This window comes from Alosa pseudoharengus, unplaced genomic scaffold (genome assembly GCF_046254945.1).
Source record: "Alosa pseudoharengus isolate Yale_2024_CS ecotype anadromous, Long Island Sound unplaced genomic scaffold, YU_APseudo_1.1 YU_APseudo_1.1_scf_8, whole genome shotgun sequence".
NCBI classification, from domain to species: domain Eukaryota; kingdom Metazoa; phylum Chordata; class Actinopteri; order Clupeiformes; family Clupeidae; genus Alosa; species Alosa pseudoharengus.
This window is the reverse complement of record NW_027468870.1, coordinates 13,455,892-13,483,125: the sequence shown is the minus strand read 5'-3', so window position 1 is coordinate 13,483,125 and position 27,234 is coordinate 13,455,892. Positions and strand designations below refer to the sequence as shown.

At 41.2% G+C, this 27,234-nt stretch overlaps 3 protein-coding genes across 6 annotated transcripts; 2 read left to right on the top strand and 1 right to left on the bottom strand.

The window, feature by feature from the left end:
* The first annotated feature begins 638 nt into the window (after positions 1-638).
* On the top strand, positions 639-2,912 carry LOC143111801 (leukotriene B4 receptor 1-like). The gene has a single exon (XM_076274059.1). It carries the CDS (start codon positions 656-658, stop codon positions 1,571-1,573), a length of 918 nt encoding a protein of 305 aa, XP_076130174.1. The 5' UTR covers positions 639-655; the 3' UTR covers positions 1,574-2,912.
* A 2,484-nt stretch (positions 2,913-5,396) lies between these two features.
* Positions 5,397-12,755, top strand: LOC143112454 (trafficking protein particle complex subunit 14-like). Its single transcript, XM_076274726.1, has 11 exons — positions 5,397-5,876; positions 6,550-6,645; positions 6,793-6,922; positions 7,472-7,558; positions 7,730-7,850; positions 8,039-8,183; positions 8,418-8,500; positions 8,662-8,813; positions 9,048-9,184; positions 11,799-11,992; positions 12,599-12,755. The coding sequence occupies exons 1-11, from the start codon at positions 5,397-5,399 to the stop codon at positions 12,753-12,755; spliced, it is 1,782 nt and encodes a 593-aa protein (XP_076130841.1).
* Positions 12,756-14,117: 1,362 nt separating this feature from the next.
* Positions 14,118-22,872, bottom strand: LOC143112183 (polyunsaturated fatty acid lipoxygenase ALOX15B). 4 transcript variants are annotated; one of them, XM_076274431.1, is made up of 15 exons: positions 22,817-22,872; positions 22,219-22,401; positions 21,872-22,076; positions 21,368-21,449; positions 20,594-20,683; positions 19,488-19,603; positions 19,177-19,349; positions 18,593-18,766; positions 18,217-18,420; positions 17,490-17,576; positions 17,104-17,273; positions 16,520-16,641; positions 15,997-16,097; positions 15,230-15,400; positions 14,118-14,733 (listed from the first exon to the last, which is right to left on the bottom strand). In XM_076274431.1, exons 2-15 carry the CDS (start codon positions 22,360-22,362, stop codon positions 14,554-14,556), a joined length of 2,019 nt encoding a protein of 672 aa, XP_076130546.1. In that variant the 5' UTR covers positions 22,363-22,401; positions 22,817-22,872; the 3' UTR covers positions 14,118-14,553. The 4 variants fall into 4 exon arrangements, with proteins under 4 accessions (XP_076130546.1, XP_076130545.1, XP_076130548.1 ...); XM_076274430.1 differs by lacking the exon at positions 22,817-22,872 and having other exon boundaries at positions 22,219-22,770; XM_076274433.1 differs by lacking the exon at positions 22,817-22,872 and having other exon boundaries at positions 21,872-22,034; positions 22,219-22,770.
* Between the last annotated feature and the right edge of the window lie 4,362 nt (positions 22,873-27,234).

The following is a 27,234-nucleotide window of genomic DNA, read 5'->3' as shown; positions in this document are numbered from 1 at the left end:
CTCCACCCTCCTCTTATACGCCTCCTTTGCCTCTTTGATACCCCTCTTCAGGTCAGCTCTAGCATAGCTGTACTGTTCTTTATCCCCTGACCTGAAGGCAATGTTACGTTTTCTCAGGAGTCTCTTGACTTCTCTCGTCATCCAGGCTTTCTGGTTGGGATATGTCCTGATGCAACGTTCGAAACGGTAACCGGGAAACGGTGAGGGACAGAAACAATGAGATCAGAAGGTTCAGAGGGTTGTAAAACTGGTGGTGCATGCTGTGTGTCATGCAGCTCTAAAGTGAACCACAACTCTCATAGCTCATTTCCCGTTTAGGTGGTCAAACATGCAGCATATTTAAACTCTTTCAGCATTTCCAGTATTTTTATATATGATGTAATATTCCATGATAATAAATGTGAATAAAGACAAGGTTTAGGAGATGCTCAATGGCTAGTTGTGATTATTTTCAATGATGGGGTTTAAAAAACTGCTTGAATGTCTGTCAAGTGCAGGTCTTACCATCACAGGAAGCCACAATCTAAATAAAGCCTTATTTAACACCTTGAGGACGTTTGCTATCACTTTCTGTTCACAGACGAAACGACAGCGCTGATTGTTATCACAGATAATAAGAGATTGTTATTAGATACACACCTCACACTGAGGCAACATGCAGGTTCTAAACGACTCAATTTCAAACATCACCAGCATTTCAGTAGGGAACCAAGTTAGCACTGTGTTGCTGAGCTTGAGTTTTCTGATAGGTATTCCTGGGAACATTGTAGTCGTGGTGGTCATCCTTCGGCACTTTAAAAAGGACAACTTCACCCTACATCTGATGCTGAATCTGGCTGTCTCTGACATCTTATGTTTGATCTCTTTACCTGTATGGATCTACTACTTGAATGTTGATTGGATCTTCAGCCAAGCTCTCTGCCAGTTTCTTTTCTTCCTTGTGTTCACCAGTATGTACTCTGGCGTGCTGACCGTGACTATGATGAGTGTCCAAAGGTACCTGGTGGTTCTTCATCGGAACCAGTGGTCAAAGCTGGGCAGGAAAGGAGAAAAACTTCTGCTGTTCTTTCTGTGGATATTTGCATTTATTCTCTCCAGCCCTGTAGCTGTCAGAGCATACATAGTCGAGAAAAGACAGGGTGAATACTGCCAGCGATTATCGGGGGTAGATCAGGAGATCTTTGCCATTCTCTTGTGTGAGACTCTGCTGGGGTTTGTTCTTCCTTTTTCCATCATAGTGAGCTCCTACTACTGGCTCCATAAGAAGGTCAACCAGACAGCCTTCTTCAGCAACCACAGACTGACCAAACTGGTGACCGCCATTGTGGTGACTTTTGTGATCTTCTGGTTACCTGTTCATGTGATTAATCTTGTAAAGATACTAGCCATTGCCCTGAAATCAGCTAACCCATTGGTCTCTGCACAGCTTCATAGCTTTTCATCATTAAGCAAACATATTGCATATAGCTTTACATTTCTCAATAGTTGTGTGAACCCGCTTCTTTATGCTTGCACATTCAGACAACTATTCTGCAAAAGAGGAGAGAATAGGGACCAGCACTCAGGACTCTAAATGATAACCACCTAAAGGTGCCTAATCATTACAGATACAGGTCTTCATACTTCTACTGATTTGTTATCTTAAGAGGTTTTTGCTTAAACCTTTACACTGTTCAAGTGTGGTAGACGTCAAAATAAAAATTCTGAATGTAAGAAGTATAGGCTGCACTACAAGATTTCTACAGTGAAAATGTATCATAGAATTGGGCACAATCGAAGAGTTGTATAGCTTTATTTTCCTTTATTTTACTTTTTTATTAATATTATTAGTGTTGCCTCTGATGCATGGAGGACCGCAGGTGTCACTGAAAGAGTAATAAAATATTTAGATAATTTGGCATTGTAAACGGTAATACCTGGTCAAAAAAGTCAAATTATGACAACAACTTAAATGATGTATTAATCCATCAATAAATGCTTCTAATTTAAAAAGGAATTTACAAAACCCACACATAAAACACTCAATAAGAAATTAAATTGCAAAGTACATTAATGAATTTGTGAATGAATGATGGAATTTCATAATCTTGAAAATTCAGTTTAATAAGAGAAATAAGTATAGCTAATTGAACACTCTATTTCACTTTTTCCTTTTCCTTTTTCAAATTCGATTTGCTTATTGTTTAGCAAATGGAATAGCAAAAGAACGCTTTTTTAGAACGCTGACGAACCATCAGTGCAGGTAAACAAGATTGCTAGCATATATCTATGATTGCTAGGCCTATGCCATCATAGAAGAATGGAAGAGGTAACACGGCGCAACATAACTGCCCTGATGTCATTGTCACATTATGTTGACACCATGGCAGTGGACTATGATTGTGCTATATCCAAACTGCTTAAGACTAAAGAAGACCTTCAAGAAGCGAGCCAGCTGGAGGATGATATTAGGCTCAGATTTGATGTGTTTGTAGCCTATGTAATGCCATGCTTAGCCTAGCCCTAGTGGATGGCCAGAGACGACGAATCGAATCAATGGATTGCATATGGTTGAAAATGCTGTTCAAAACTGCACGAAATTTGAAGTGTAGGATTATTACAACACCCTCTGAATGCATGCCCAGTTTTGTGATAAATGAATATACTGTATGTGTACATTTAGTGTCCGTACACCAATCAGCCTGTAGATAGCCGGACACAGTTTTGTGTGAATATCTTGAGAACTGTAAGGCCTAGGATGACCAAATTATTTTGGTATGTTGGTCTCCAGGGGCCATGTCAACACATCCCATATTCATTTTTATGCCACCTACATAAAAATAAAAAGGCAAAAACAACGCATTGTAATCGCATGTTTGGCTGACAGGTTCAAAACGACATGAAATTGAAGTGTAGGATCATTATGACACCACTCTGAATGAAAGTTTCGTGGAATTCCATTCATGGGGGCCATATCAGCTAAACACACGTGCACAGACACACACACACACACACACACACACACACACACACACACACACACACACACACACACACTCACTCTCACACACACACACACACACACACACATAAACAGGGGCTGGAGTAAGAGATGGAGACAAATTGACAAGCATGATTTATTTTTGCAGAGAGAATGTGCAAGACTGAGTGGCGGTCATATTTTGTACCGCTTTGCAGTACATCTAGTTAAAACAACATCATAGTAATTTATTTCAATTCAGCCTAATGACAGCTCTTTTGTCCAGTGCAGGTTCAGACCCCCATGGGGCCCTAGGGAAAATCCTGCTAAGGGGCCCTCCTACCCGAACTCTTTACCATTTTTTTTATATACAGTATATATATACCAAGTAAAGCTTGACTGAAATATTGTAAACCCATTTACTTCTTTTAAAATGGCGTGAAATCACTGATTAGTTACGACGGGTTCTCGCATATTTCTGCTGAAAAACTGCTAGTTTCATCCCAAGCTGCACGTTATCATGAGCGCATTTAAAGATAAGGTTATTCATTTGTAGCCAGTCGCCCACATTCAAAAATGGAACATGCGATTAATTTTCACAACTTTGCTAAGTACCGTGACTGGGAAAGGCTGGCAAGCAAGCCGCAGACAGATCAGGGCCAGGGATTCACTTCCCTGTTTGGTTGGCCTAGGCTAGGCCAGCAACATGTGCTGGAGAGATGCGTGTAGACATCAAACCATGGAATAGCTGTTCCCGCTGTTCATTCTCATGAAGTTTCTTCCGTTTTCAAGCCCTGAATGGTAATTCGGTTTCATGTTCATCTTCTTAATGTAGCCTATGAAACATTGTTGCTGTAACTGTATAGGCCTACCTGTCTGTAACTAGCTTGACTCAAGAGGAGACGGGGGAGGGGGCCTTCATTTACTTGCGGGGCCCTACGCAAATTGCGTAGTGCGTATAGGGAGAACCGGCCCTGCTTTTTTGAGGTGTTGAGATCGAGGCAGTTCTGTCAGCACCAATCAGCAAAAGTGTCAGTCTCAGCCTGTAGCTGTTCCAGTGAGTTGACGATCACAGTGTTGTCGATATTTAATGTATTGGTGCGTTCAGGTGACCTGGGAATATTAGGGACCGCCCCTGATGTTTTTCTGTTGTTGTTTTTCTCACTGTTTTTCTCACTGTGAGCATTCATGTGTTTAGCCGTTGGGATGTGTGGAAAAACATGGATGCCACAACAAAGGTTAAAACATACGCTCACTACTCAATAAACAACTGTATTTGCAGGTATGGTGTAAGGCACTTGAGAAAAAAGGATTAAAGCTTTCAGTTAACAAAAACTGCACATTCCCAAATTCACATTGAAATTGTTGGACATGCAAGTCCACATGGACTTCAAATGATCTACAACATGAGGACAAGCCCACAATGGGATTTCACTGGGAAAAATGTTTTTTCCCATGTGCATGAATGGACCAAAACTGACTGAAGGCACCTTGCTCCTGCAAGATCTTAAGGTCATGTGACATCATGGTAATTTACTGTCCCGCAGGAGGAAGTCGGACAACATTTTTTAACCAGCATGCATCACCTCAAGTCAGATCTGCGCAGCACTACATCAAATCAAATGAGTCTTCTGCTGTTGGACAGTTTCCCACCAGTTATACCCATATGAGGTGACGTCCAGGATGGCGTTTTCACTGGGGAAAATGTGTTTTTCCATGTGCATGAACGGACCATTAGGCTACCTGGGTTTGTGCCCCTACAGTCATTTGTGATAAAAACTTGAAATACGTTAATTAAATAGACAATTTTGATATGATTTCATTCTAAGCACGTGAGATTAAACATAATTCACAATCACAATTCACTTTTTTTTGTATTATCTTCATACTAAAAACCATAGGATTGATCAATAGCTGTAGCCTATCAGTTAAGAATATTGTTAACATTTAGGCCTATATTTGGCCTGTATTTGTCCTTATAAAACTTGGGAGCTTGGAGTGAAAATCACACATTTTTATAGCCTGGGCTAGTTTAGGATGGATGGATTAATTTTTATGAAGTCTGAATTAGCCTACTCTAACGATAGGCTAAATAGTCGAATTGCTTATCCAAGTTAGATAACAGACATTTATTAAATTGAGTTCATAAGGTAGGCTAATATAATCAGTTTCAAATATTTCGGCTACTTGTCAGGGTTTACATGTTAACTTGGTGGTTAAGGGAAAGCTTCGCCCTAACACTGTAGGCCAATTGTGTTCAGGTTTCTGACCACATCGCTCCTTTGCCCTATTTACACCTTCATAGCATATTTGGTTTCGACGTTCCATTGCTTATGCCTCTTCGGTTCCTTCAGACGACCGCCCCCGCCCCCCAACATCCATGCCATAGCCCAAATGTGTGTGTTTGGTTTATCGATGGACCACTGTCACAACCACGATGGTGCAGATGATGGAGTCACAATGCGAATATTTCATGTATTTTCCTGCGGTTCCGATATCAGACTTGTCAGACCCTGGACGGTACCGAACACTCCCAAGACGAAGTCATCTCTACCTGGGAGAGACTGTGCGCTTCTTGCTGGTTCTGCGGTGCAGCGATGCGGAGAGGGACACATTGACAAGAACCGGTAGCGCATTTGAATTCGGTGTCGAGAGTCCAAACGGTCGTGCATGGAGAGAACTGGCAGGTTCGCTTTGCGCAGTGGCGAGTGTGAGTCCAGGGGAAAGACATCGCTCTCACGCCTACCTCGACCATGATCACAGTAGCGGGAATGAAGGTCCTGAGGAGGGGGAAGAAAATGATGGAAGATCGTCAGTCAGGAGAGATGCTGGAGGTGGTGGCTTTAGAGAATGCAAGCCTCTGCTTATTCATAACAACGGCAGCGGTGTCCGTGAGATCCGCAGGGCCCCTCTGAAGGTATGAAACTCGTCTGAAAATCCATACAGGCGTAAGGGAGCAATATGATTTCTTTAAGCGTGAAGTAAATGATTAATTTGATTATTTTGACACGTTGGGAAGTGGTCTTGTGTTAATTAACACTGACAGTGAAAATATTCCTCAAGACTATCTCTATAATGAGATATAATTTAGTATAGCATTTTGAAGGCATACTGTGAGAGATTGCATATAGACTGTGAGAGATTGCTCTCCCTCTTTCCATTTTGCTTTCCACACCATAACAAACTTATGCTTCACAGCCATGTGCTGTATTTATGTCACCCATAACAATGGGCTCTTAACTGCTAAAGAAAAACAATAGAGAAGCCCTCCTTCTGGGACTCACAAAAAATGATGTGCTCAAGGTTTATGTAATATGTCTCTGCATGAGCACGAAGGCAAATAGAGCAGAAATAATGGTCTTGTTCCCTTCTCTCTTTATTTTGGTGTCTTCCTCTGTCCACTCACTCACTCTATCGTTTTTTCTCCCTGTTTTCCTCGCTACATCTCTCCGATTCCCTTTTTCACCCTTATACCTTCTGATCTGCTGACCCTCTCTGCTACTCTTTGACTTCTTGGACTCACTTTTACCCATCATGCACTTTTCTGACATTCATTGATTGATTTACATCATACTGTTTGTTTCTTCCAGTCGCCCTTGGACGAGCCGGTGGTCCTGAGTGATGAGGTCATCTTTCCCTTGACTGTGTCCCTTGATAAACTCCCTGTCAACACACACAAGGTCAAGGTCAGAGTTCAGTGGTTGGGTGCCACACAGTATATGTGTTCAATTATTGTTTAAACATGTAGTTGTGTGTCTCTATTATTCCATCATGAATGTCCTAATGTAACAGCAGTAACCGCTACCGTTTTGCGTTGTCTGTGTGCACGTTAGGTGATGGTGACTGTGTGGAAGCAGGAGGCTGATAAAGCAGAGGTGCAGGAGAATGGTTACCTCACAATCCTGCAGCAGCAAGCGCCGACGCTCACCTTCCGACAAGATCTCAACACCTTTAAAGCTCAAGGTGTGTCCCTCTGTTTACAAAACATGCCTATGTGTCTGAATATTTCAGAACCATGACTGTAAACGACTTTAACTGTAACTTTCAGGCCCATAGACATCAGCAGTGCTCAGTTCTCCCATCCCACCCTTTTGGCTGCAATATCATTAACCTCCATTGGATGCCTGAATGCGGGATTTACTGAGCCAGCACTGGCACTTGCAACAAACAATGTTTCACTTTCTGGTGACATGTGTTTTGGGTGCTGGGCTTGCTGTTATGCACTAGATTAGGGAAATGAAATTAAATCCCATCTACTGCAACTCTTGAAGATTAAATGGAGGTCACATCATCAGTAATCCCAAGAGGTCTTCAAATGCTCCTTCAGTGTTCCTAATCAAATGCATTGTCATAGTTCTCTCTAATCAACTCAACCTCACTCAGCCCATCTCTAAAGATTGACAACACTCACAAAGACCCTTCAGATAAAATAAGCCCTTCAAACCACTCATTATCTTACTCTCCTATGATGAATCCATTCAGTGAGTTGAGACCTATTTATTTTTTCCCCAGTGAGCACGACTTTGACGGTGCTACCGCCCCCGACTGTGAGATGCAAGCAGATGACCGTTGCTGGGAAACATCTCACAGTGCTGAAAGGTAGGAAGCGCAAGCCTTGGGAGATGCCCATATCCAAACTTTAAGCTCTCTTGCTGCTGAAGACAAGAATTACAGGAGTGGTTCTGATAATGCTCTGTCATTTTGAAATCGTTGTTGTTATTGTTTTTTGTGGTTTACACTTGTATTCTCTCCATTCTTTCTGTCGGTCAGTGTTAAATGAGTGTTCCCAGGAGGACATTAGCATCCATGACCTGAGGATTCTGCCAAACTTCAATGCATCGTATCTACCCATGATGCCAGATGGGTCTGTCTTGCTGGTTGACAATGTCTGGTAGGCGCCCGTGTACATGCTTGTTTGTGTGTATGTGTATGATGGTGTGCTTTCACTGACAGTACATATATATCTATATGCAAAACAGTCTGGCATCTTATTTCATGAGCTGTCTCATATTAAAAAGTCATTATTTGAACATTTATGGACACTGAGTCAAGATAGAACCTTCCCTTTTCTACTACCAGCCACCAATCAGGAGAAGTTGCCATGGCATCGTTTTGTCGAATGGAAAGTTTTGCCTGCCAGCTACCCAGCATGCTCAGCTCCTTGGAGGAACATGACTTCCTGTTTCAGCTGCAGATGAGTGACATGTCCCAAGATGACTCTGAGGTGAGGGGGTGAGCTACATAGTTAACATGGAGACCAGTGGTCATGAACAACTAGTCCGTCATTAAAAAGGGCCCTAATGGTGAGATGAGGCTAGGCAGCACACACACAGTGCCAGTGATGCAAGGCAACACAAAATGCCACTAACACATCATCTTCATCATCACCATAATTGTTGTCATAATTATCATCATTATCATCATCATCAGATCATTAAGATTATGTCCCTTTTGGCAGGGTCTTGAGGTACCCTTAGTAGCAGTGCTCCAGTGGTCTACTGCTAAAATGCCTTTCACCAACTGTATCTATACACATTACAGGTAGGTTAGTGTTACATTTTGTGATCTTTCTGGTCCAAAAAAATTATAAAATATTCTAAAATTGATTTAGACTAATTTTATTTATAAAGGGAAAAGGGTATTTTTTACCCACAATACATACGTTGGCCTCTCTTTTCTTCTGAAATCCTCTGTTCCATCAGGCTACCCAGTATTAGGTTGGATCGACCACGCTTCGTGATGACAGCCAGTTGCCCCAGTAAAGTCAACACACAGGACCTTTTTCGGGTCCGCTACACCTTATTCAACAACCTACAGGATTTCCTGGCTGTGAGACTGGTGTGGACCCCAGAAGGTAAGATAACTGTGTGAATACAGTCAGGTTTTGTGACAGATAGTTGACGAAATAACTATCACATTGACAAATAAATATCAGAGAAATATTTTATTAAGCAACAAATTACAGTATGTAATGTATAGTTCTTGTCACCATTATGTACTTCATCTCATTTTTCTGCTAATAAGGTATATCACTTCTGCACAACTAATCTCCATCCATTCTCTTCTTCTCTGTGACACTCTTCTCCAGGGCGTGGCCAAAGTGAAGAAACGGCGACTGGCCCTGTAGTCTGTCAGTCACCTCTCAGTAACCTCGGCCACTGTCGCAAAGGCAGCACCCTCTCCTTCACTGTGGCCTTCCAGATTCTGAGAGCTGGACTCTATGAGGTACACCCAGGATACTTTTACTTTGCATGCAAATAAATAAGCCCACTACTACCCAGGGAAGACTGTCCTAAGGCAGGACTCTGTTACAGTGCCTATAAAAAAGTATTCCCCCCTTGGATATTTCCCCTTTTATTGCTTTAATAAATGGAATATTTGTCCATTTAATTTGGCTTTTTTTTTACAATAATTTACAAAAATCCCCTCTTCAATGTCAAAGTGAAAGCACATTTCTACAGAGTAATGTTAATTAAAAATATATAATGCAAAATTGCGTAAATATTACACTGTTGATATAAAGTGACTGACCTAAATCAACAGTGGTCCAGCCAATTGGTGATAATAGTCTCACAATTAGTGAAATGGAGATCGCCTGAGTGCAGTGAATGTGTATAGTATAGTAATATAAAGACACGTGCATCTGGAAGGTCCAGTCACTGGTCAATCAGTATGCCTGGCTATAATTCCACCATGAAGACAAATGAACACTCCAAACAACTCAAAGAAAAGGTTATTGAAAAGTATAAGTGAGGGGATGGATACAAAATATTGTTCAAGTCACTGAACATTCCATGGAGTTCAGTGAAATCCATCATTGAGGAATGTAAGGAATATAGCAAACATGCAAATCTGCCTAGAGCAGGCCGTCACCTCAAACTGAGTGGGGCAGGCCACCAAGGCACCTATGACAACTCTAATGAAGTTAAAAGCTTTAGCAGAGATTGGAGAAACGATGCATACAACAACTACAGTATTGCCCGAGTTCTTTACCAGTCAACGGTCTATGGGTGAGTGGCAAAGCTCTAATTAAATCTCAACTAGAGTTCGCCCAAAGACATGTGGTCAAGGAAGCTCAAGAAAGAAGTTTGTTGGTCTGACCAAAATTGAGCTTTTTGGCCATCAGACTAGATTCTATTTTTGGAGGACAACAAACACTGCATCATCCCTAATTTGAAGCATGGTGGTGGTAGCATCATGCTGTGAGGATACTTTTCGACAGCAGGCCCGCGTAGACTTGTAAAAGTAAAAGTAAAATGAATTTAGCACCTAAAGGACAATCTGATTCAGTCTGCAAGAGAACTACAACTTGGAGGAAGATTTACCTTCCAGCAAGACAATAAGCTAGCCTGACGAGCCAGACCCACATTAAAATGTAGGGTCTGGGCACTCACCGTTCTCAGTGCTCAGTCCGAGGGGCGGGATAATCAGTTGTCTTTCAAATTCCCTCGGCACGCAATAGGACAGCGGCAGCGCTATGAGTCCCATGCGTTTCCCACCAGCGGAGCTAGTTGGCTAGTTCAAACGTTTGCCAACTTAATAAAAGCTTAACTCGTGTCACACTGTTCGCCAACAGCAACATCCATCTTATTTGTTTTCAAGTAGCAGGGAATTCAAGCCAAACCGTTGCAACTCTGCCATCAATCATTATGTTAAGCCCACCTAACGACTCTATACACAATTTCATTGGCCTGATTAGGTTTAGATTTCTGGAGCTCACAAGCCAACGGAGAGTTGCTAGACTAGCCCTGGCAGCAAATCTAATTTGCTGCCGCTAGGGGCGCGTCTAGATTTCTAGGCTAACAATAAGCCAAAGCAGACAGCGAAAATTACACAGAAATAGTTTAAAGACAACAAGGTCAAAGTTCTGGAGAAGCTGAGTCAAAGCCCAGACCACAATCCTCTATAATAGAGAATCTGTGGCTGGACTTGAAAAGGGCTGTTCACACCCGGTCCCCTTCCAACCGTCAGAGCTTGAGTAAAATTGCAGAATTAAGATGTGTAACCTTACCTAACTGTAATCAAGATGTGTAACCTTACCTAACTGCAATCAAGATGTGTAACCTTACCTAACTGTGATCAAGATGTGTAACCTTACCTAACTGAGACATATCCACGCAGGTTCCATGCTTTAATTTCGGCCAAAGGTGCATCTACTAACTTGACTTGAAGGGGGTGACTTGACTTGAAGGGGGTGAATATTTATGCAAAAATCTTATTGTATATTTATATTCTAATCTACTTTCACTTTAACATTGTGACAAAGAGTGGATTTTTGTCAATGATTTAAAAAAAAGGCCAAAATAAATTAATCAAGATTCCATTTATAAAAGCAGTAAAAGTCGAAAAATCCAAGGGGGGTGAATACTTTTTATAGCCACTGTATGTTCACTTTATTGATGCTTTATGTTAAAGACAGAGAATTGTCATTATGTTCTTGAGTCATTGGTGTGTTGTGCTTCAGAGTTCTCCTGTTGCCAGCACTGCACTTAAGTTCACTTCCAGGCTCCATGAAATACTATTATACCACCTTCAAATTATGGCCCTGGGTCCTTTAAATGTCCTTGATTGAATTTTAAAGGCCCTCAATTGAATTTCTCTTTCTGTGTCTGCCATGCAGGATGGTTTGTTTTTTGGGTCTGACTCAGTCTTGATAGGGTGTAAAAAGACAGTGAGTTATATATCACCAGTAAAGCTGAGTGAATTGAGAGTGGAGGTCAATATTTGTTACAGTTTCTCTTTGAAAATCTTAAAAAGCAAATCTTCAATAGTGTACCGGTAACCCTGAGCTTCTTCCTGGTCACACTGAAATATCCATGCCCACCCTCTGCCATTCCAGCTGAGTCAGCACATGAAACTGAAGCTGCAGTTCACGGCGCCAGTGTCCAATCCTCCGGTGGACGCGCGACCCCTTTCCCGCAAGAACAGCCCCTCCAGCCCAGCCGTCAGAGACCTGCTGGACCGGCACCAGACCAGCCTGGGCCGCTCCCAGTCCTTCTCCCATCAGCAGCCCTCGCGCTCCCACATCATGAGGTACAGTTCACCACACGTATAAGTATATATACTCTTTTGATCCCGTAAGGGAAATTTGGTCTCTGCATTTATCCCAATCCGTGAATTAGTGAAACACAGTCAGCACAGAATGAAGTGAAGCACACACTAATTCCGACGCAGTGAGCTGCCTGCTACAGCGGCGCTCGCGGAGCAGTGAGGGGTTAGGTGCCTTGCTCAAGGGCACTTCAGCCATTCCTACTGGTCGGGGTCCGAACCGGCAACCCTCCGGTTACAAGTCCGAAGCCCTAACCAGTAGGCCCCGGCTGCCCCCACAGGGGCACCTCACCCGGGCAGTCAGTACGGCTATAACTACTGGAGTAGCCCAAATAAACTTAAAATAAACTCCTTATGCCAGGAATCAAAACACATGCGCCATTTATTTATTGTAGATATTGCTATCCAAAGTGTACTGCAGCATACTGGTTTTCCATTAGCCTGTGCCCTCTCTTTAAAACACCCCACAAATTATCTTCGCTAAGGGCTTGTCATTTATGATGAGCTACAGTGGCATCTGCATGGTTATGTTATTGGCCTGTTGTTCAGTGAGGTTACGATTTATATGTGTCTCTATGTGTGGTCTCTCAGAGCTGGCAGTGCCATGGAGCGGCGTGCCATCACCCCCCCTGTGGGCTCGCCAGTGGGCAGGCCACTGTACCTGCCCCCTCAGGAGAAGGCCGTCCTCTCGCTGGACAAGATCGCCAAGAGAGAGTGCAAAGTGCTCGTCCTGGAGCCTCGTAGCTGAGGGGAACGCACAGAGAGCAAGCAGCTCGGACTGAGACAGGGCGAAACATTAAAGGAGAATTCCGGTGAATTCCTTTAATGTGATATTGAGAATTCCGGTGTGATATTGACCTAAAGTGTGTTGAAACATGATACCGAGTGTGAACGTATGTCTCATAGCTCATCTCGGCTTCTCCCCTGCACTCAGATATCTGGCGCTAGTTAGCCGATGCTACCAACAGTTTTTCGATGGGGGTGCCTCGGGCATCGGCCTAGCCATGCAAATAAATCACTGTTTTACACCATTTACGAGGCTCAAAGTAGCTCCATACTTCATTGGTAGACTTCCGAGGGCCTTGACATTTAAAACGGGATATTGAGAACTTGTGAAAAAGCACTGGTAGTTTATTTACAAGACAATTTATACAGACAGTACCTTCATGAAGTTTACCGTTCGCCGCCATCTTGAATTTAGTCACGATAAGTCGAGCGACGAGTACGAATGAAAAGGTATGATAAGGGATCAGATTCCAAAAATAATTCAGTGGAAATGCATGGATTCTAGTTGCTTCCAGTAGATCATTCAAGATGGCGGTGAACGGTAAACTTCATGAAGGTACTGTCTGTATAAATCATCTTGTAAATAAACTACCAGTGCTTTTTCAAAGTTCTCAATGTCTCGTTTTAAATGTCAAGGCCCTCGGAAGTCTACCAATGAAGTGAAGTTGAATAGAGACTCACAACTTCTGTTGAGGTGACTTTTACATTCCTTTAGGGAATTCCTTTTAACTTATTTCACAATGCATTTGTTTTGTTTTATGAAGCCTTTTTATTTGTGTACAAAAATCAGTCTTGCTGTTTAAATGTAGAATCTACCTGATCCGGGGGTGTGCTGGGTGTAGTGGGAGACAACACCACTCAACAGAGACACTCATGTGATCGCTCTGTGGTGGCCTCTTTAAGGATACAGTGCTGGCTTTCTTCACTTAATAGAAACAACCCCTTTTCTTGTTCTGCTGTTTACGGTCAAAGGAGAGAACAATGACACGCACTGTTTTCTAAAATAAGGCAGGGGTAAGGGTATATTATTATACCAGTGCACTTTCCTGTGAACGCTAAGATTAATGTGCAAGTGTTACATTTCTGTATGCATGTGTCTTTGTAAATAAGTTACTTGTATGACTGTATTACCTTTCTACTAATGCTTGTATGTATGAGACAACATTTGCAAATACACTTTTAAACATTGTCAACTGTACTACCTGCACTGCTTTCAGATAATCTCCTTTCTAATAAATAACACTGCATCTGCAGTTGTTCTTCTCTTGTGCAGTGGGATGTATTGGCATTATGCAGGAGAAGTGGGATTTATGAAGCTGATGTCTGTTTGTGACAAGTTGCAGGGTTTTATTTTTACAGACTCATCAATCCATGGTATAAAAAAGACTGTAGACTAACATAGTTATGGGAGCATTTCTTTCATATTTCAATTAATAATAAAAAAAAGATTAAAAGTGCTACAGAGGGGTTGCTGTAGCACAAGTCTCCCTCTCCCACTCACTTCCTGTCACTCTTTACAGTCCTGTATGAATAAAAGCATACCCCCCCCCCCCCACCTCCCCAAAAATAGCTACACAAGATCAAGTAATAAAGTGTACTGCCAGTAGACCTACTGTCAAGGACATTAGCAGAGAAAATAATGTGGAAGATATCAGGATTAATTAAAATAAGCAACAGAATGAATGTGAGTGAATGAGTTTGAAGGCCTTCTATTGCTAAGCTACGTGTGCAGAAATAGCATCTCCCTTTCTAATCTAGCTTTAGATCGCTACGCTGTTCTCAATTAGAAGAGGGGAGAGATAAGGGTAGGGAAGTTCCATCTTGCTGTTTCTCTCTGAGATCTCCTCTGCTATTGCCCTCAGATCACTCTGCACCTCCTTAACCAGCCTGTAGTGGGCGCCATTGCTGAAATAAGGCTCGCGGTACTGACACAAAGGCACCTGGGGAAACAGAAGAGACACTAGGTCAAACCTACAACAGTAACATGACCCAGACATAACCAAATGCAATTAGTCACAGGGAAATGAGCTATCACTAGCACAGAAGTAGGCTGTGGGCACCGATACAACCTTGCCCTGGGGTCGTTTCACAAAAGGAAATTATGTACAGATCACAGAGTGAAAAAGGACCACTGCTTGCAGAAGAGGGGAACAGCAATTCTCAACAGGAGCAGCATGAAAGTGTCATGATAAGCACAAAATTAAAATGTTCACTGCTGTTTAAGGCAGGCTTTTCACAAACATGTTGTTTTAGGTATAGTAATGTAGTAATTTTCCTTCCTTGTACACAACCTGCTCACATGTCACAGTTATATATATAACTGCATTTGCCAGTGAAATCTAATGGTAAGAAAGCCAAAATCTAATGTAACATACTTTTTTTATCTAAATGATACAAAAAAAGAGCAGGGCTCGTTCTAGTTCAAGTGCTCCTTACAAAGTTGGCTGCTGGCTGGGAGAGCAGAGTGAGGGTGGTGAGCACGCTACAGGTGGCGTTGACTTCGGGCAGGAAGGTCATTAGGTCATCCTCCCTCACCAGGCCTTTCGACTGAGGGGGCGGCCTGGACATCGAGGCCGGACAGTTTGGCATCCACAGGTTGAAGTCCAGCTGTTCAGTGTTTTTGGAAAAAACAGAAACAGATATTATACTGTCCTGGGTTTTATCTAACAAACTGAGAGTGACCGTGTTCAAAATGATAATATCTCGTTTGTTAGTTATTCAACATCTAGTTTGTAGTTATTCAATGCAATTCTTTGTTTTTGATACACAAACACATATAAACACATGTGCACATATGAAAGAAGAGGCAGTGCACATACCCGATCAAACACCCCGTTAGGAGCCAGTAGAGAGGTCCAGGCTCAAAATGATAATATCTCGTTTGTAGTTATTCAATATCTCGTTTGTAGTTATTCAATGCAATATAAGAACCAGGGTCAAGAGTTTCCAAGTTAAGTTTTGTTAGCTCTAATGGAAAAGTTGTGAGGAAGCAGTCTGAATCTCCACATTCCCTCACACAGAATTATCTCCTTTCACTTCAACATATTTTAGACCTAAAATATAGCGGTAAAACATTGCTCCAACTAAGCAAACAACTGTCTTTCAAATGCCACTGGGGCTAGACCATGAAGTTCGCAGCTACTTGCTAAATCAAACCAAGTCTTCAAACAGAGACATACAGTCATTTAAAGCGATCTGCGTACTTGAGAGAAGTTGACTGCAGCGTGCAAGGCAGAGCTGCTGAATATCACCATGGTGATGAACTTGCTCAGCTCCTCCTTGCTCTCGAATGACTGTGGCATTCCTGCAGAAGAAACACAGAGTAGTCTGAATATCAAACAGGAGGCTGTTCTACCCCCATACTTACATGCTACACAACGCAAGTTGTGTTGTTTTCAACACATTCGTTTAAAGAGTGTGGTGGTTCTGGCATATTCCCTTTGATATTGGGCAATAGTTTTATTTTTCTGAGGAACTTCAAACATCAGGAAGCAAATTGTCATGATAATTCAATCAGGATGCATCAAACAGGTCATGCAGTTGCCCAGCAACATTGCTCAAAACATCTCATGTATAGAAGTCAAGCAATAAAGAAGGAAGGCAAACACATTGTATCACAGAATAATAATGTTATTGGACACATAAGACATGAAAATGTGATGCAATGCATGTATGAAGCAAATAATGGCTTTCATGAAACATATGATGAAACATATGTTTCCTTACCAGATTCTGCTTTCCCCAGAAAGCCCTTTGTGAAAATTTCCTTGATCCAGCTCTGCAGCTCGCTATCCTCTTGGACCTCTGTGTTGCTATGGTAATACACATCTACCCACTTTGTGACAAACCTAGGTAGCATGCAAATAAGTGCCAGTAATTTCACACCAGTACAAATACTCAGAAATGTGAAATGCAAATCATGCAAATCAGATCCCCTTTTATAGGTATTAATGGATCATGTTCTAAGATAATGGTGAAGAAACGTTAGACTTGGTGTAACAGACAATCCTGTAGGACAACAGTTGATGGTCACACCACTGGTCATACCATATTATACCTAGAGTGCTTATGCCGCTGATCCAAAGATACATGAACTGTATACAGAGAAAATTAGATGGCTAGATTATGTGGCTAGGTTGGCTTGGTTATATAGGTGTTGCTTAGCTGTGACTGAATATTAATTTGAAGTGATCTACTGATGTGGAATCAAAAGCTGGAAAAGGATACAATACTAAACCTTTCACTTCAAGGACGTACTGTAAATGGGTGCCGGAAATAACGGCACATTCGCGATGAAGAGCCATTCTCACCTATTTAGAGCGTTCCATACTTTCAGAGCATCTTGGGCATAGTAGCAGTTGGGAAGTGAGTCCAGTCCCCTTGCCTTCAGGTCCTCTGGAACACACAACGTGTCGTAACGTAGCCTGGCCATGGCGTGCGCTAGCAGAACAGGAATTGCCTTCAGACCACAGCCTATGGCCTAGGGGCATGGACAGGAACAAGTGTCAGCCCACTCATATGCAAATGCAGCAACACAAAGCATACGTGTGCATCAGATGCCAAAATCCACATGTACAGTGCATGAATTTCAACATACATAGTCGTACATATTGCAAGTATTCTTGTGCATTCGTTGTTTTTTAATGCACAAACACATAAACACATGTGCACATGAAAGAAGAGGCAGTGCACATACCCGATCAAACACCCCATTAGGGGCCAGTAGAGAGGCTCGGGCTTGGATATTGATTTGGAGAGAACTCCTAACATGTGGCATCAGAAGCTGGGAAGGGGACCAAAGTAAAGGTTTACATTTACATTTATTCATTAATTTATCCAAAGCGATTCACTAAAATAAGGAATAACATTCAAGCTACAATGAGGAGGAGACCTTAGGTAGCAATTAATACTACATCAATCAATAGTATTATTAGATGATAATGACAAAAAAACTTTTTCCATTTCCATAACCTACTATTTAATGAATGGTCCTACAAAATACCGACCAAAGATTTCAGAGCAGCCATGTAGCGCTTTGACTTTTTTTGAGAGGAGGATGACTAAATGGGCATTGAATAAACAAAGTTAGGCTAACCACAACTACTCATGCAAGCAGTAAACCTAATAACCAAAACATAACCAAATATATTTGTATTAATATATTTTGACAAGTTTAGACTGCTACAAAAAAATTCCCTGATATTCCATGACTTGATGTACCAATCTGCATCAGCTGAGGAAGACTAAAAGCCCACTTGTTCTCTGGGAAGATATGACTTTGAAATGGAGAGTAAAAAACTAATCCTTAGCAGTTCTACTCTCCCTCTTCGTATAAAGATTCGTTTTTCATGGTTTGTGGCCATCCATTTCAGGTCATGTGAGGATAATGTTGAAGAGCAGCTTCTCCTCTGGCATGGGCCTACCCTGTGAATAGGATGCACTTCCGGTAGCTGCCTCAGTGTGGCGATACAGCACACCTCTCCCAGTAGATGAGTGCGCAGGAAATGGGAGATGAGCTGGTGACACTGGAAGTCTGCACAGCGAGTCCACATTTTGGCCAGCAGCCAATCAGGCTGAGGGTCAGATGGCAGGAACACTGGATTTTCTGTGGCGGGTTTCTGTTGGAGCTATGGGGGTGACAATGAGTAGTGAGTAACTGACAACTGTTGTGAGCCACATGTTAGTGATAGTAGTTATCACTGAAAGGAACACTCTCAGTCTAGGGAACAGAGGATAAATACAAATGAAAAGTATTATGAATGGAAATATACAAGATGAAATGCAGTATAATAAAAATACCTGGGTGCACAGCATAAGTACTAAACAGACCTGGATGGCTATGGGTTTTAGAGTTCCATCTGGGCCCGCGTGCAGAAGGCACAGAGGAGCGGTGAAGTGCTGTTGTTTCCCATTGATAATGTTTGGTGGCACACCTTCCAACACCTCATAATCCAACAGAAACACCTTCCCTGTCTGTAGCCATGAATACGATACACAAAGACCAAGAGAAAATGTGAAAAAGTATACGTTTAAGTATATATACTCTTTTGATCCCGTGAGGGGAAATTTGGTCTCTGCATTTATCCCAATCCGTGAATTAGTGAAACACACTCAGCACACAGTGAAGTGAAGCACACACTAATCCCGGCGACAACAGCGGCGCTCGGGGAGCAGTGAGGGGTTAGGTGCCTTGCTCAAGAGCACTTCAGCCGTGCCTACTAGTCAGGATTCGAACCGGCAACCCTCTGGTTACAAGTCCGAAGCGCTAACCAGTAGGCCACGGCTGCCCAATGCACACTAGATGATAACCCATTGCCAGTGAGTTAAGAAACTAAAACTGAAACTAAAGCAAACTACACTTAAGTGTGGATGGACACACAGACCTCCAGCTCTAGTTCCAGGGAGGATCCCTCAGGGAGGAAAGGCTGGACTAACTCTGGGGTGACTGACAAGTTGGCGGGGATGCAGCGGATCTGCCGAACCAGAAGGGGATTGCAGCCATTCAGACACTGATGTCCAAAGAAGGCATCTTCTCTCCAGTGGGACCAAACATACACTGGAACAGACAGAAGGGGAGACAGATAGACAGACAGGCAGACAAGCCCAAACCCAGCAGAGAGCTTAAGATATGCTTTTTAAATATGAGAGATGCTTTCAACAGGGGCATTAACATGTAATACTGAAATATACTTACTTGCAACGGGATTCCCACTACCATTGTGCAAGAAAAGACATTCTATCTCTTTAAAGCTTCTCCATGGTTCCTTCCTCTCTGCAAACCCCTTAAGATAGTGCAAATTAGTGCCTGGGCTGAGGAAGGGAGGCAGAAAGAGAGAGAGAAGGAGAAAGACAGACAATAATCGTGATTATCAACAATCAATAATTATCAATAATCAATACTGATGATTCATATTGCATTATGCAACTGCCTACAAAGACAACTCTCATTTAGACTCAAACTTAAGCTTTTCCTCACAGCATCTATGTTATACAGTGAAAGTACCTCTATGCATTGTCTATCAGACATCAACAGATGTCACTATTGATTAATACTGTGTGGTGACAGTCAATTGGACAATGACCAGACATCATCACTGTGCAGCTGAATTCTAGCTGGCAAATTGAGACACAGTCATGCATGTAGTTACAAGGGTGAGAGCAGCCAATCTCTGTCTTTATCCACAAGTATCTCAGCACTGACACAACTACTAACAATACAAACACTATAGCTTGCAAGAGCAACATGGTTGCAGGCACTAAAAAAGGAATCAGTGCAAAGATAACAGAGCTGCAAATAAGTGCTATCTAAAAGGGGTGGCATTCAAGTTAAAGTTCCAGTTTTAGGCATGCACTAAGGGTGAACTAGTTGCAGCACAGGTAGATGCACTTATAGCTATGCTGTGAGGCATGTTGAAAGCTAACAAGCTGTACACGTACATTATGACTCACTGACACTTCATCACACAAACATGCTAAGCTGTTTCACAGAGGAAGTGAAACATTTTATCACCTTCACAGAATAGATAAACCAAACATAACCAAGCATGGAAAAACCCTAAGTCAGCATTGTTACAATGCTATAATGCAGTTATGTTTTTATAATTAAGTAATAATAGCTATCAAAATCTGCATTACAGAAGTTCAAGGTGCCCATTATGAGACCCAGGCTAATGTAATGCAGTGTACCACAAAGATTCATGGTGTAAGCACCATGCAAAAATGATGCATTTTTTTTGCATCACGCAAGTGAGGCACCATGCATATAAGTGCACAGTCATGCTGTTTCACCAATGCACCCACCTCTGACGTGTGTAACTCAGGTTTGGTCCCAAGGGTTGCAAAGACTGCATGTCCACACAGTGGGGTACTCCTTCAGCAAAGGTTTGCCACCTAGAACAGAGTCCAGACACGGTGACATAAACACACCAAGCTAAAGTGCATCATGCTAAGCAGGCTTTTAAGAAGAAAAACACTATTCAAGAACACCACATTGCTATTCAGAGCCACTATATTGTTCAATACCAGGAGAATCATCAATGCCCATTTTTGCGTTTTGTGAATTTTTTTTTTTTGTGAAGCGACCTTAGGTGTTTGAAAGGTGCTTTATAAATAAATTATTATTATTATTATTATTATCATTAAAATCTCCACCAACTAAATAAATACACGGTATGTCCCAAAAGCGGAACTAACACCACCAGAAAAAATACATGGAAGCTGATTTGTAATTGTTTTTCTTTTTAACCTGCATTCTATTGTCACAGAATCTCTTGGAACTTCTCAAACCTGACCATTTACATTTTGAGAAACACAAAGAAGTTTTTATCCATTTCATTATTTTCTCTATGTGAAAGGCTTACTGTATTCATGATCATGGCTGCTGTGCCTTACTGCTCACATTTCTGTCATTTTCTGTGTTGTATTGATGTTGATTTTTCAGCACTTTGTATTGCAATTTTACATGAAAGTAAAAATAAATAAAAATCGATTGACTGGTTGGTTGATTGGAAGTTGTTGATTTCTGACAGACTTTGTGACTGCTCGGCTTTACCAGAAGGCTACTGTGAATCATACCTAATGTGCTGTTGTCTTGTGCTCAATTCTTGTGCCCTGTGCCCAATTAGGACCTGCAGTGCTTCCATGTTCAACAGGCATGCTGAAAAGAGAAGATGAGGAGGTTTACAGTGAAAAGCACACAAGAAATGCCTTCTTTCTTTGACTGACTGTTACTGCAAGCGATGTTTAATTTTTGTGAGATTAGGTGTATTGTATTAAACATTTTTTAAACTTTCTGGGGAAACTGCAGGGAATGGAAACTCTTTCTCAACTTGGCTGTGTTTCGGACCTCTTATCTAAAACAGGTTGTCATGTGCGCTGCCGCTGATCCAGTATGTACGTGTTTGAACGTTAAAATGCAAGGGTTTGAAAGTGTTTCTACTGTACAACCTTGAAGACATTCTTAAAACAAACACACACAAACATACACACACCGCACACACACACACACACACACACACATACAAGATGCAAATGACAGATCACAGACAAGACATCAGATGTCCATAGTTCAGTGTTTACCATCTTCACAGCGCAGTTCTACATCACCATCAGCAGCCCGCAGCCACCTATGGCAGGGGAAGACTTGGACTTGAGGACCATGATTCACTTCAACAGTCTGGCAATGCCAGTCCAGTTCAGGAAATCCAGGCCGGACCTCCAAACGTAAGCGGACCAGAGCCACCTGTTCCACATTATCACTTCCTCCCATTAATATTGTACAAGCCTTTCAAAAACAAATATGTGGACAGTTAAGCTGCGAAACGGGATGCATTCTCTGTATGTGAACACGTTTAAAAAAGAAATATGTAGCTCTCAAAGTTTTAGCAAACAGTGATCAGTCGTATCAGTGTCATTGCTATCCTTACCGAACCAGGTAATAAATGGCTTTCTGCATCTAACACCGCCGATACTATCCTGCCTTGGATGCTGATCAAGGAAACGTGAAGTATGCTGTAGGAGCCAGCAAGTGCTGGAGCTGCTGTTCTTATGGTAACATGATAACCCTCCATCGGAATCCAGCGTAGTCACAACACTGAGAATTGGGTAGGCTTAATCCAATAATTTCATTAAAAACACTAAAACTTTTAGGCGAAATTGAGCTATGGTGAACAGTACGACCATACAGGAAAACGTGTTCCAACCGTTCTCTGCAGCCTAACCCATGCAGGAAAAGAAATGTTACAGCATTCAAGTTGTTTTGCACAGCTAGCGTTAAATTTCAATGTATTTGCATACACTATCTTTCCAACAAACAAGACACTACGTGAGGCATTTGAATTGGAAATAATTAGAGGGCAAGTTCACAGACGTCATCTTAACCCAACATAAGAGTAACAGTTTGTCACATTGAAATAGGCTACCTAGGCTACTTGATATATGATGTATTACTATTTGCCTATAATGAGAAGACAACCACAGAGGATGTAGTCTACATTTGGCCATTTAATATGTCAAGTTTCATACCTGGCTGTCAATGACGTTGGGTTGCTTTGCACAGAGAGAAGCAGCCTAGAGGCTGCCTTAGCAGTTTTGTTGTGTGCATTTCCTGTGCTTCTGGGTAGATGTAGATCATCACAATAGGATTTCCTAATATGGAAGCTCTGGCATCAGTTTACATTTTATTCAATTGCTTTGCTTTTTAAAATAAATATATGAATAAATAAATATGTATTATGTTATACATTCAGTACATTATGTAGCCTATAGTCGAGCTGAACACAAAAATAATGTCAGATTTGATTTTAGAGAGACATTGAAAATAACTTTAACTGTTGAATATGACTAGTTTGATAACAGCATGACCCTAATTTTAATGATAGGCAAAGTCTCAAACCTAGGCCATTTGGACCAAACATTGTCACTCTTGCATTAGGGCACAATTGTGTTTGTTCAACTGCCGCAAAATGTTTTGCAACTGATTTGTTTTAATTAGTTGGACATTCCATAAAGTGACTGTTGTGCTGATGTGCATGCAATGCACCAACACATCAGGTGTGATGACAGACAAGGACCATGAGGTTAAAAGGGGTGAGTGGGAAGTTGCATGTCACAGACAGTTGCTACATGATAACACGGCTGTATTATACTGTATAAGTACGGTGACAAGATTTGGGTTTGTAAAAAAGAGGACACTTCAGTGGGGGGGGGGGGGGGGGGTCAACAGACATGGTGACTATGTATGATAATGAGCTTGATTGGCCGGCCCAACGCTAACAGAAAAACACTGCCCCAAAAGACTATTTTGAACACTTGAAAGTTTTCAATGTGCAAAAACAATAATTACAATAAAAGCGAGCTCTATACGCGCAAGATTTGGATGGCAACCCATCTTTAATGTTGCAAATCTCTAAATTTGATCCAAGGTGTTTCTGAAAATACAAACTGAATCTTTTACAGTAGCCTAGCTCTATAATTTTGAACAATCTGTTTTAAAGCTTAATAATCCTGACCTGTGAAAACAGTTGTGTTGATGGGAACTGATGTGGATATGTTGTCCATTTTCTTATATCTATTCAATCATATCTGGTCTATTATTAGGCCTACCTCTTTCAATCCATTATTATTAGATTTTTTTTTGTTGTAAACAAATAGGCCTACATCTATCCCTTATGTTATGCCAACATATTTAATTCACCTGCATATTAGGCTACAGTAGCCTAGATAGAGGATTATTGACATCTGCTGTTGTCAGTGTGCAGGCTATCCCTTAAAGGCAGTTTAAAGGGATAACCAAAGTGCAGTTTCCTACCCAAAGCTAGAAAGTTGCTAGGTCGGCAATCGCTCAGACAATGGCAGAAGTGTTCCTCATGTTATAGTCAGTGTCGGGAGTAATGCGTTACAAAAGTAATGTAATTACTGTAATATATTGCTGTTTGCGGTAATGTAAGGCATTACAAAAAAAAATTGGGTAATATTTACTCGGTACAAACTTCAGTAACGCGCGTTACAATGCAGTTTAACCCAAAATTAAGCGCTTGTTTTGTTTTGATACATATTCTCAAACACCACGCGAGAACAACAGAGGAGAAAAAATCCGCGCAAAATAGTAGAACGTTATCTCCTGATACTGGTTGAATATGACTGTGGCTGCAGCAGACTCGCAGGCAGACTCTATTTGCGGGATGGACATAAGCCTACGCTCATTATTTTCATCTTGTCAGAGACAAGGCTATGAAGAACATAATAGTTAGTGCACTTTGTGTGCGAAACCGAAAGATCTCTCAGCTCGCGAAATAGCACAAGTAAATTAATGAAACATCTAAAGTAGTGCCACGCTAATCTTTTTGATTCTTGATAAAACACAAACTATGCTGTTGTGCATGTCAGCTTTGTGCTGTGAACTTGAATTGAAGAGAATAAAGGGATAGAAATGCAGAAAAAGATTGTGTAGCCTGCAGTGCCACCGCTCCCACCACGCGCATCACGCACTTTGCGTTGGGCACCAAAGGACAGAGGGGGCACCCAAATGTAACCAATGAATAGTAGTTTTACGTTTCACTCTTCATCAATAACGTTTACAATGTCAAAATGCACTAACACGATGTTACATGCAAGTTTGATACCTTTTGGGTTCTCTCAATCACGTAGTACTAGAATTGGTGGGTCTTCAATCATTCGTTTTCCAAACATTTAGGCTACATGAAGCACATGATATGCCGAGTCGACTGAAACGCATTCCATTCAGATAGCTAGGTGGATACCAGGCTCATAATTCACTTGTATTCGCAAAACGAAATGTGAAGGAACATGTCATTGCATACTTCCATTTCCAAAGCAATGAAGGTTGCTTTAAACAACTTAACATTGTGCATATTATTGTTAATATTGTGCTATCAATGTAACTCAAACAAATAAGGCTTGTAAACAAGAGCTGGCAAAAGAGCATGACAACGTAAAGATCAATGCTCTTAAAGTGACAGTGCACCATTTATAAGTAAAACAGCATTTCTTCAGAAATTAATGTTTAAAAATACACAGTAATGGTCTGTAAATAATAGGCCTTTTATTTTACTTTAGGTGTTTGAGTTATCATTTAAATGTCACTCACTCAAAGCCACTCATTTAGGGCACCGAAATGGCGACCATCTTGACATGTCTTTATTAAAGGAACCGTATGTAAAAAATGTATTTCAATTAATCATAAAATTGCCCTGATATGATACTAGACATTAAGAAATCATGTTCATTTCAAATACTTATATCACTGACAACAGTAGTCTGGCCAGGATATTGTCATTTAAAAAGTGAAGTTGCAGCCCTCAACTGATGTTGATGTTGTCATGTTGTGTTTTGGCCTTGTTCTGATGGACATTAACTAGATCTTGAGTTCAACTTAAAGCTGTGGCCGCTGAGGGGCATCGGTCAGAATGTGCACACCAAAATGTTCTTCCAACAGGTTTATTGCAGAAATCCACAGATGGCTAATCCCAATAAACAGGTCTATGTGTATGGGTGTGTAAGTGGGTGTGTGTGTGTGGTTCTGCAGGAGATAACAGAAAGAGAGACAATAATCAGCTATGTGCTAGATACAAATAAACATAAGCTACAACATGAGCTATAGCCTATACATGTCTGCTACGTGTTATAATAGCAACCTAGCTTAGCTGAACATAGCATGACCTCACCACATTAACATTAACACTACTGATGAATGTGTAACAGGTAAGTATAGCATAATATGGTAAACAAGTCACATAGGCATACATAATAATAAACATGGTACTATTCGACATTCATATGGAATGTGTCCTAACATTATGTGTGGCTAAGTCCACACTTACAGCATAAGCATTTCACTCGCGGTAAACATGCACTCGCAGTAAATGCACGTGTGAATCGCGTGCCTCACGCTTATACGATATTTCCTCAATTACTTAACACATAACATATACCAAACATAATACAGATACTCACTTGTTACTGAACGCACACAAGTAGAAAATACACCTTAAAACACTATAACAAACAATCATTTAAACAGCACACTCAGTCAATTAACGCCAGGTCTCTCGAGAACTTTCTTCTTCCTCTGTATTACAGTTTTTTCTGATTGCTTACATTTTTTGTAACTATGGCTCAAAACATTGTAGTTCTCTTCAAAAGCTAACACACCTTGCTTAACTCTTCACACCTTCGTAAAAATGGTGTTTTCGTATCTAACAGTAAACACAAGCCATCACAATAGCAAGCACACAATGTGCCAACAACACACTGATGGTATGAATAAAAAACACATCTGGCTTTTGCTTTCTCTGTGCACAAGGCAGACTATGTCAGTTTGAGGTCATACTTTTGTCATAGTTCTGTAAACATACAGGGATCCAAACTTCAAGTATTAGTGTTTATTTACACACATCAAAACAAACACAAGTGTGTTTTTCCAAGTCAAAACACAAAATAGCAGTCTACATCTACGTCTCTCTCAAAATTCTGTCTACATCACATGCAATGTCCTAGTCCAAGGCACCGGGAAAAATATATTCTGGAATGACGTATCCAGGCCTGAAATGACAATATCCCCACATGTAGACTGTTTTTTTGTCTGTAAAAGGGCTATTCAGTGTTGGGCAAGTTACTTCAAAATTGTAACGTACTATGCATTACTTATTACTGTCATTTCAAAGTAATTTGTTACATTATAATATTACTGTCTCTGAATTGTAAGGCATTACACTACTATTGCATTACTTTTAAGTTACTTTCACCAAAATATCTAGAAATATGGATTTGCCATTCTAAATGCAGTTTATTATGCTCAATGCAGCTCATTGCTCTTCCAATGGAGGGAGATGTGGTATAGCATAATGACTGAGCTAGGCTTAAGGCTAACAACATACAAAGCGCTTTTAGACATACGTGTAAGACCGGAGGTTCTGCCGATG

What these genes read in the sequence shown, in the direction of transcription:
- LOC143111801 (XM_076274059.1), top strand. Translation starts at nt 656, where the DNA reads ATGCAGGTTCTAAACGACTCAATTTCAAACATCACCAGCATTTCAGTA.
- LOC143112454 (XM_076274726.1), top strand. Translation starts at nt 5,397, where the DNA reads ATGGTGCAGATGATGGAGTCACAATGCGAATATTTCATGTATTTTCCT. An exon ending in CAACACCTTTAAAGCTCAAG is followed by an intron (nt 6,923 to 7,471) that starts GTGTGTCCCTCT and finishes TTTTTTCCCCAG; the next exon opens with TGAGCACGACTTTGACGGTG. An exon ending in TGAGAGCTGGACTCTATGAG is followed by an intron (nt 9,185 to 11,798) that starts GTACACCCAGGA and finishes CTGCCATTCCAG; the next exon opens with CTGAGTCAGCACATGAAACT.
- LOC143112183 (XM_076274431.1), bottom strand. Translation starts at nt 22,362, where the DNA reads ATGGAGGGTTATCATGTTACCATAAGAACAGCAGCTCCAGCACTTGCT. An exon ending in TAGTGGGAATCCCGTTGCAA is followed by an intron (nt 19,350 to 19,487) that starts GTAAGTATATTT and finishes TGTCTGTTCCAG; the next exon opens with TGTATGTTTGGTCCCACTGG. An exon ending in AAGTGCATCCTATTCACAGG is followed by an intron (nt 17,577 to 18,216) that starts GTAGGCCCATGC and finishes TCCCCTTCCCAG; the next exon opens with CTTCTGATGCCACATGTTAG.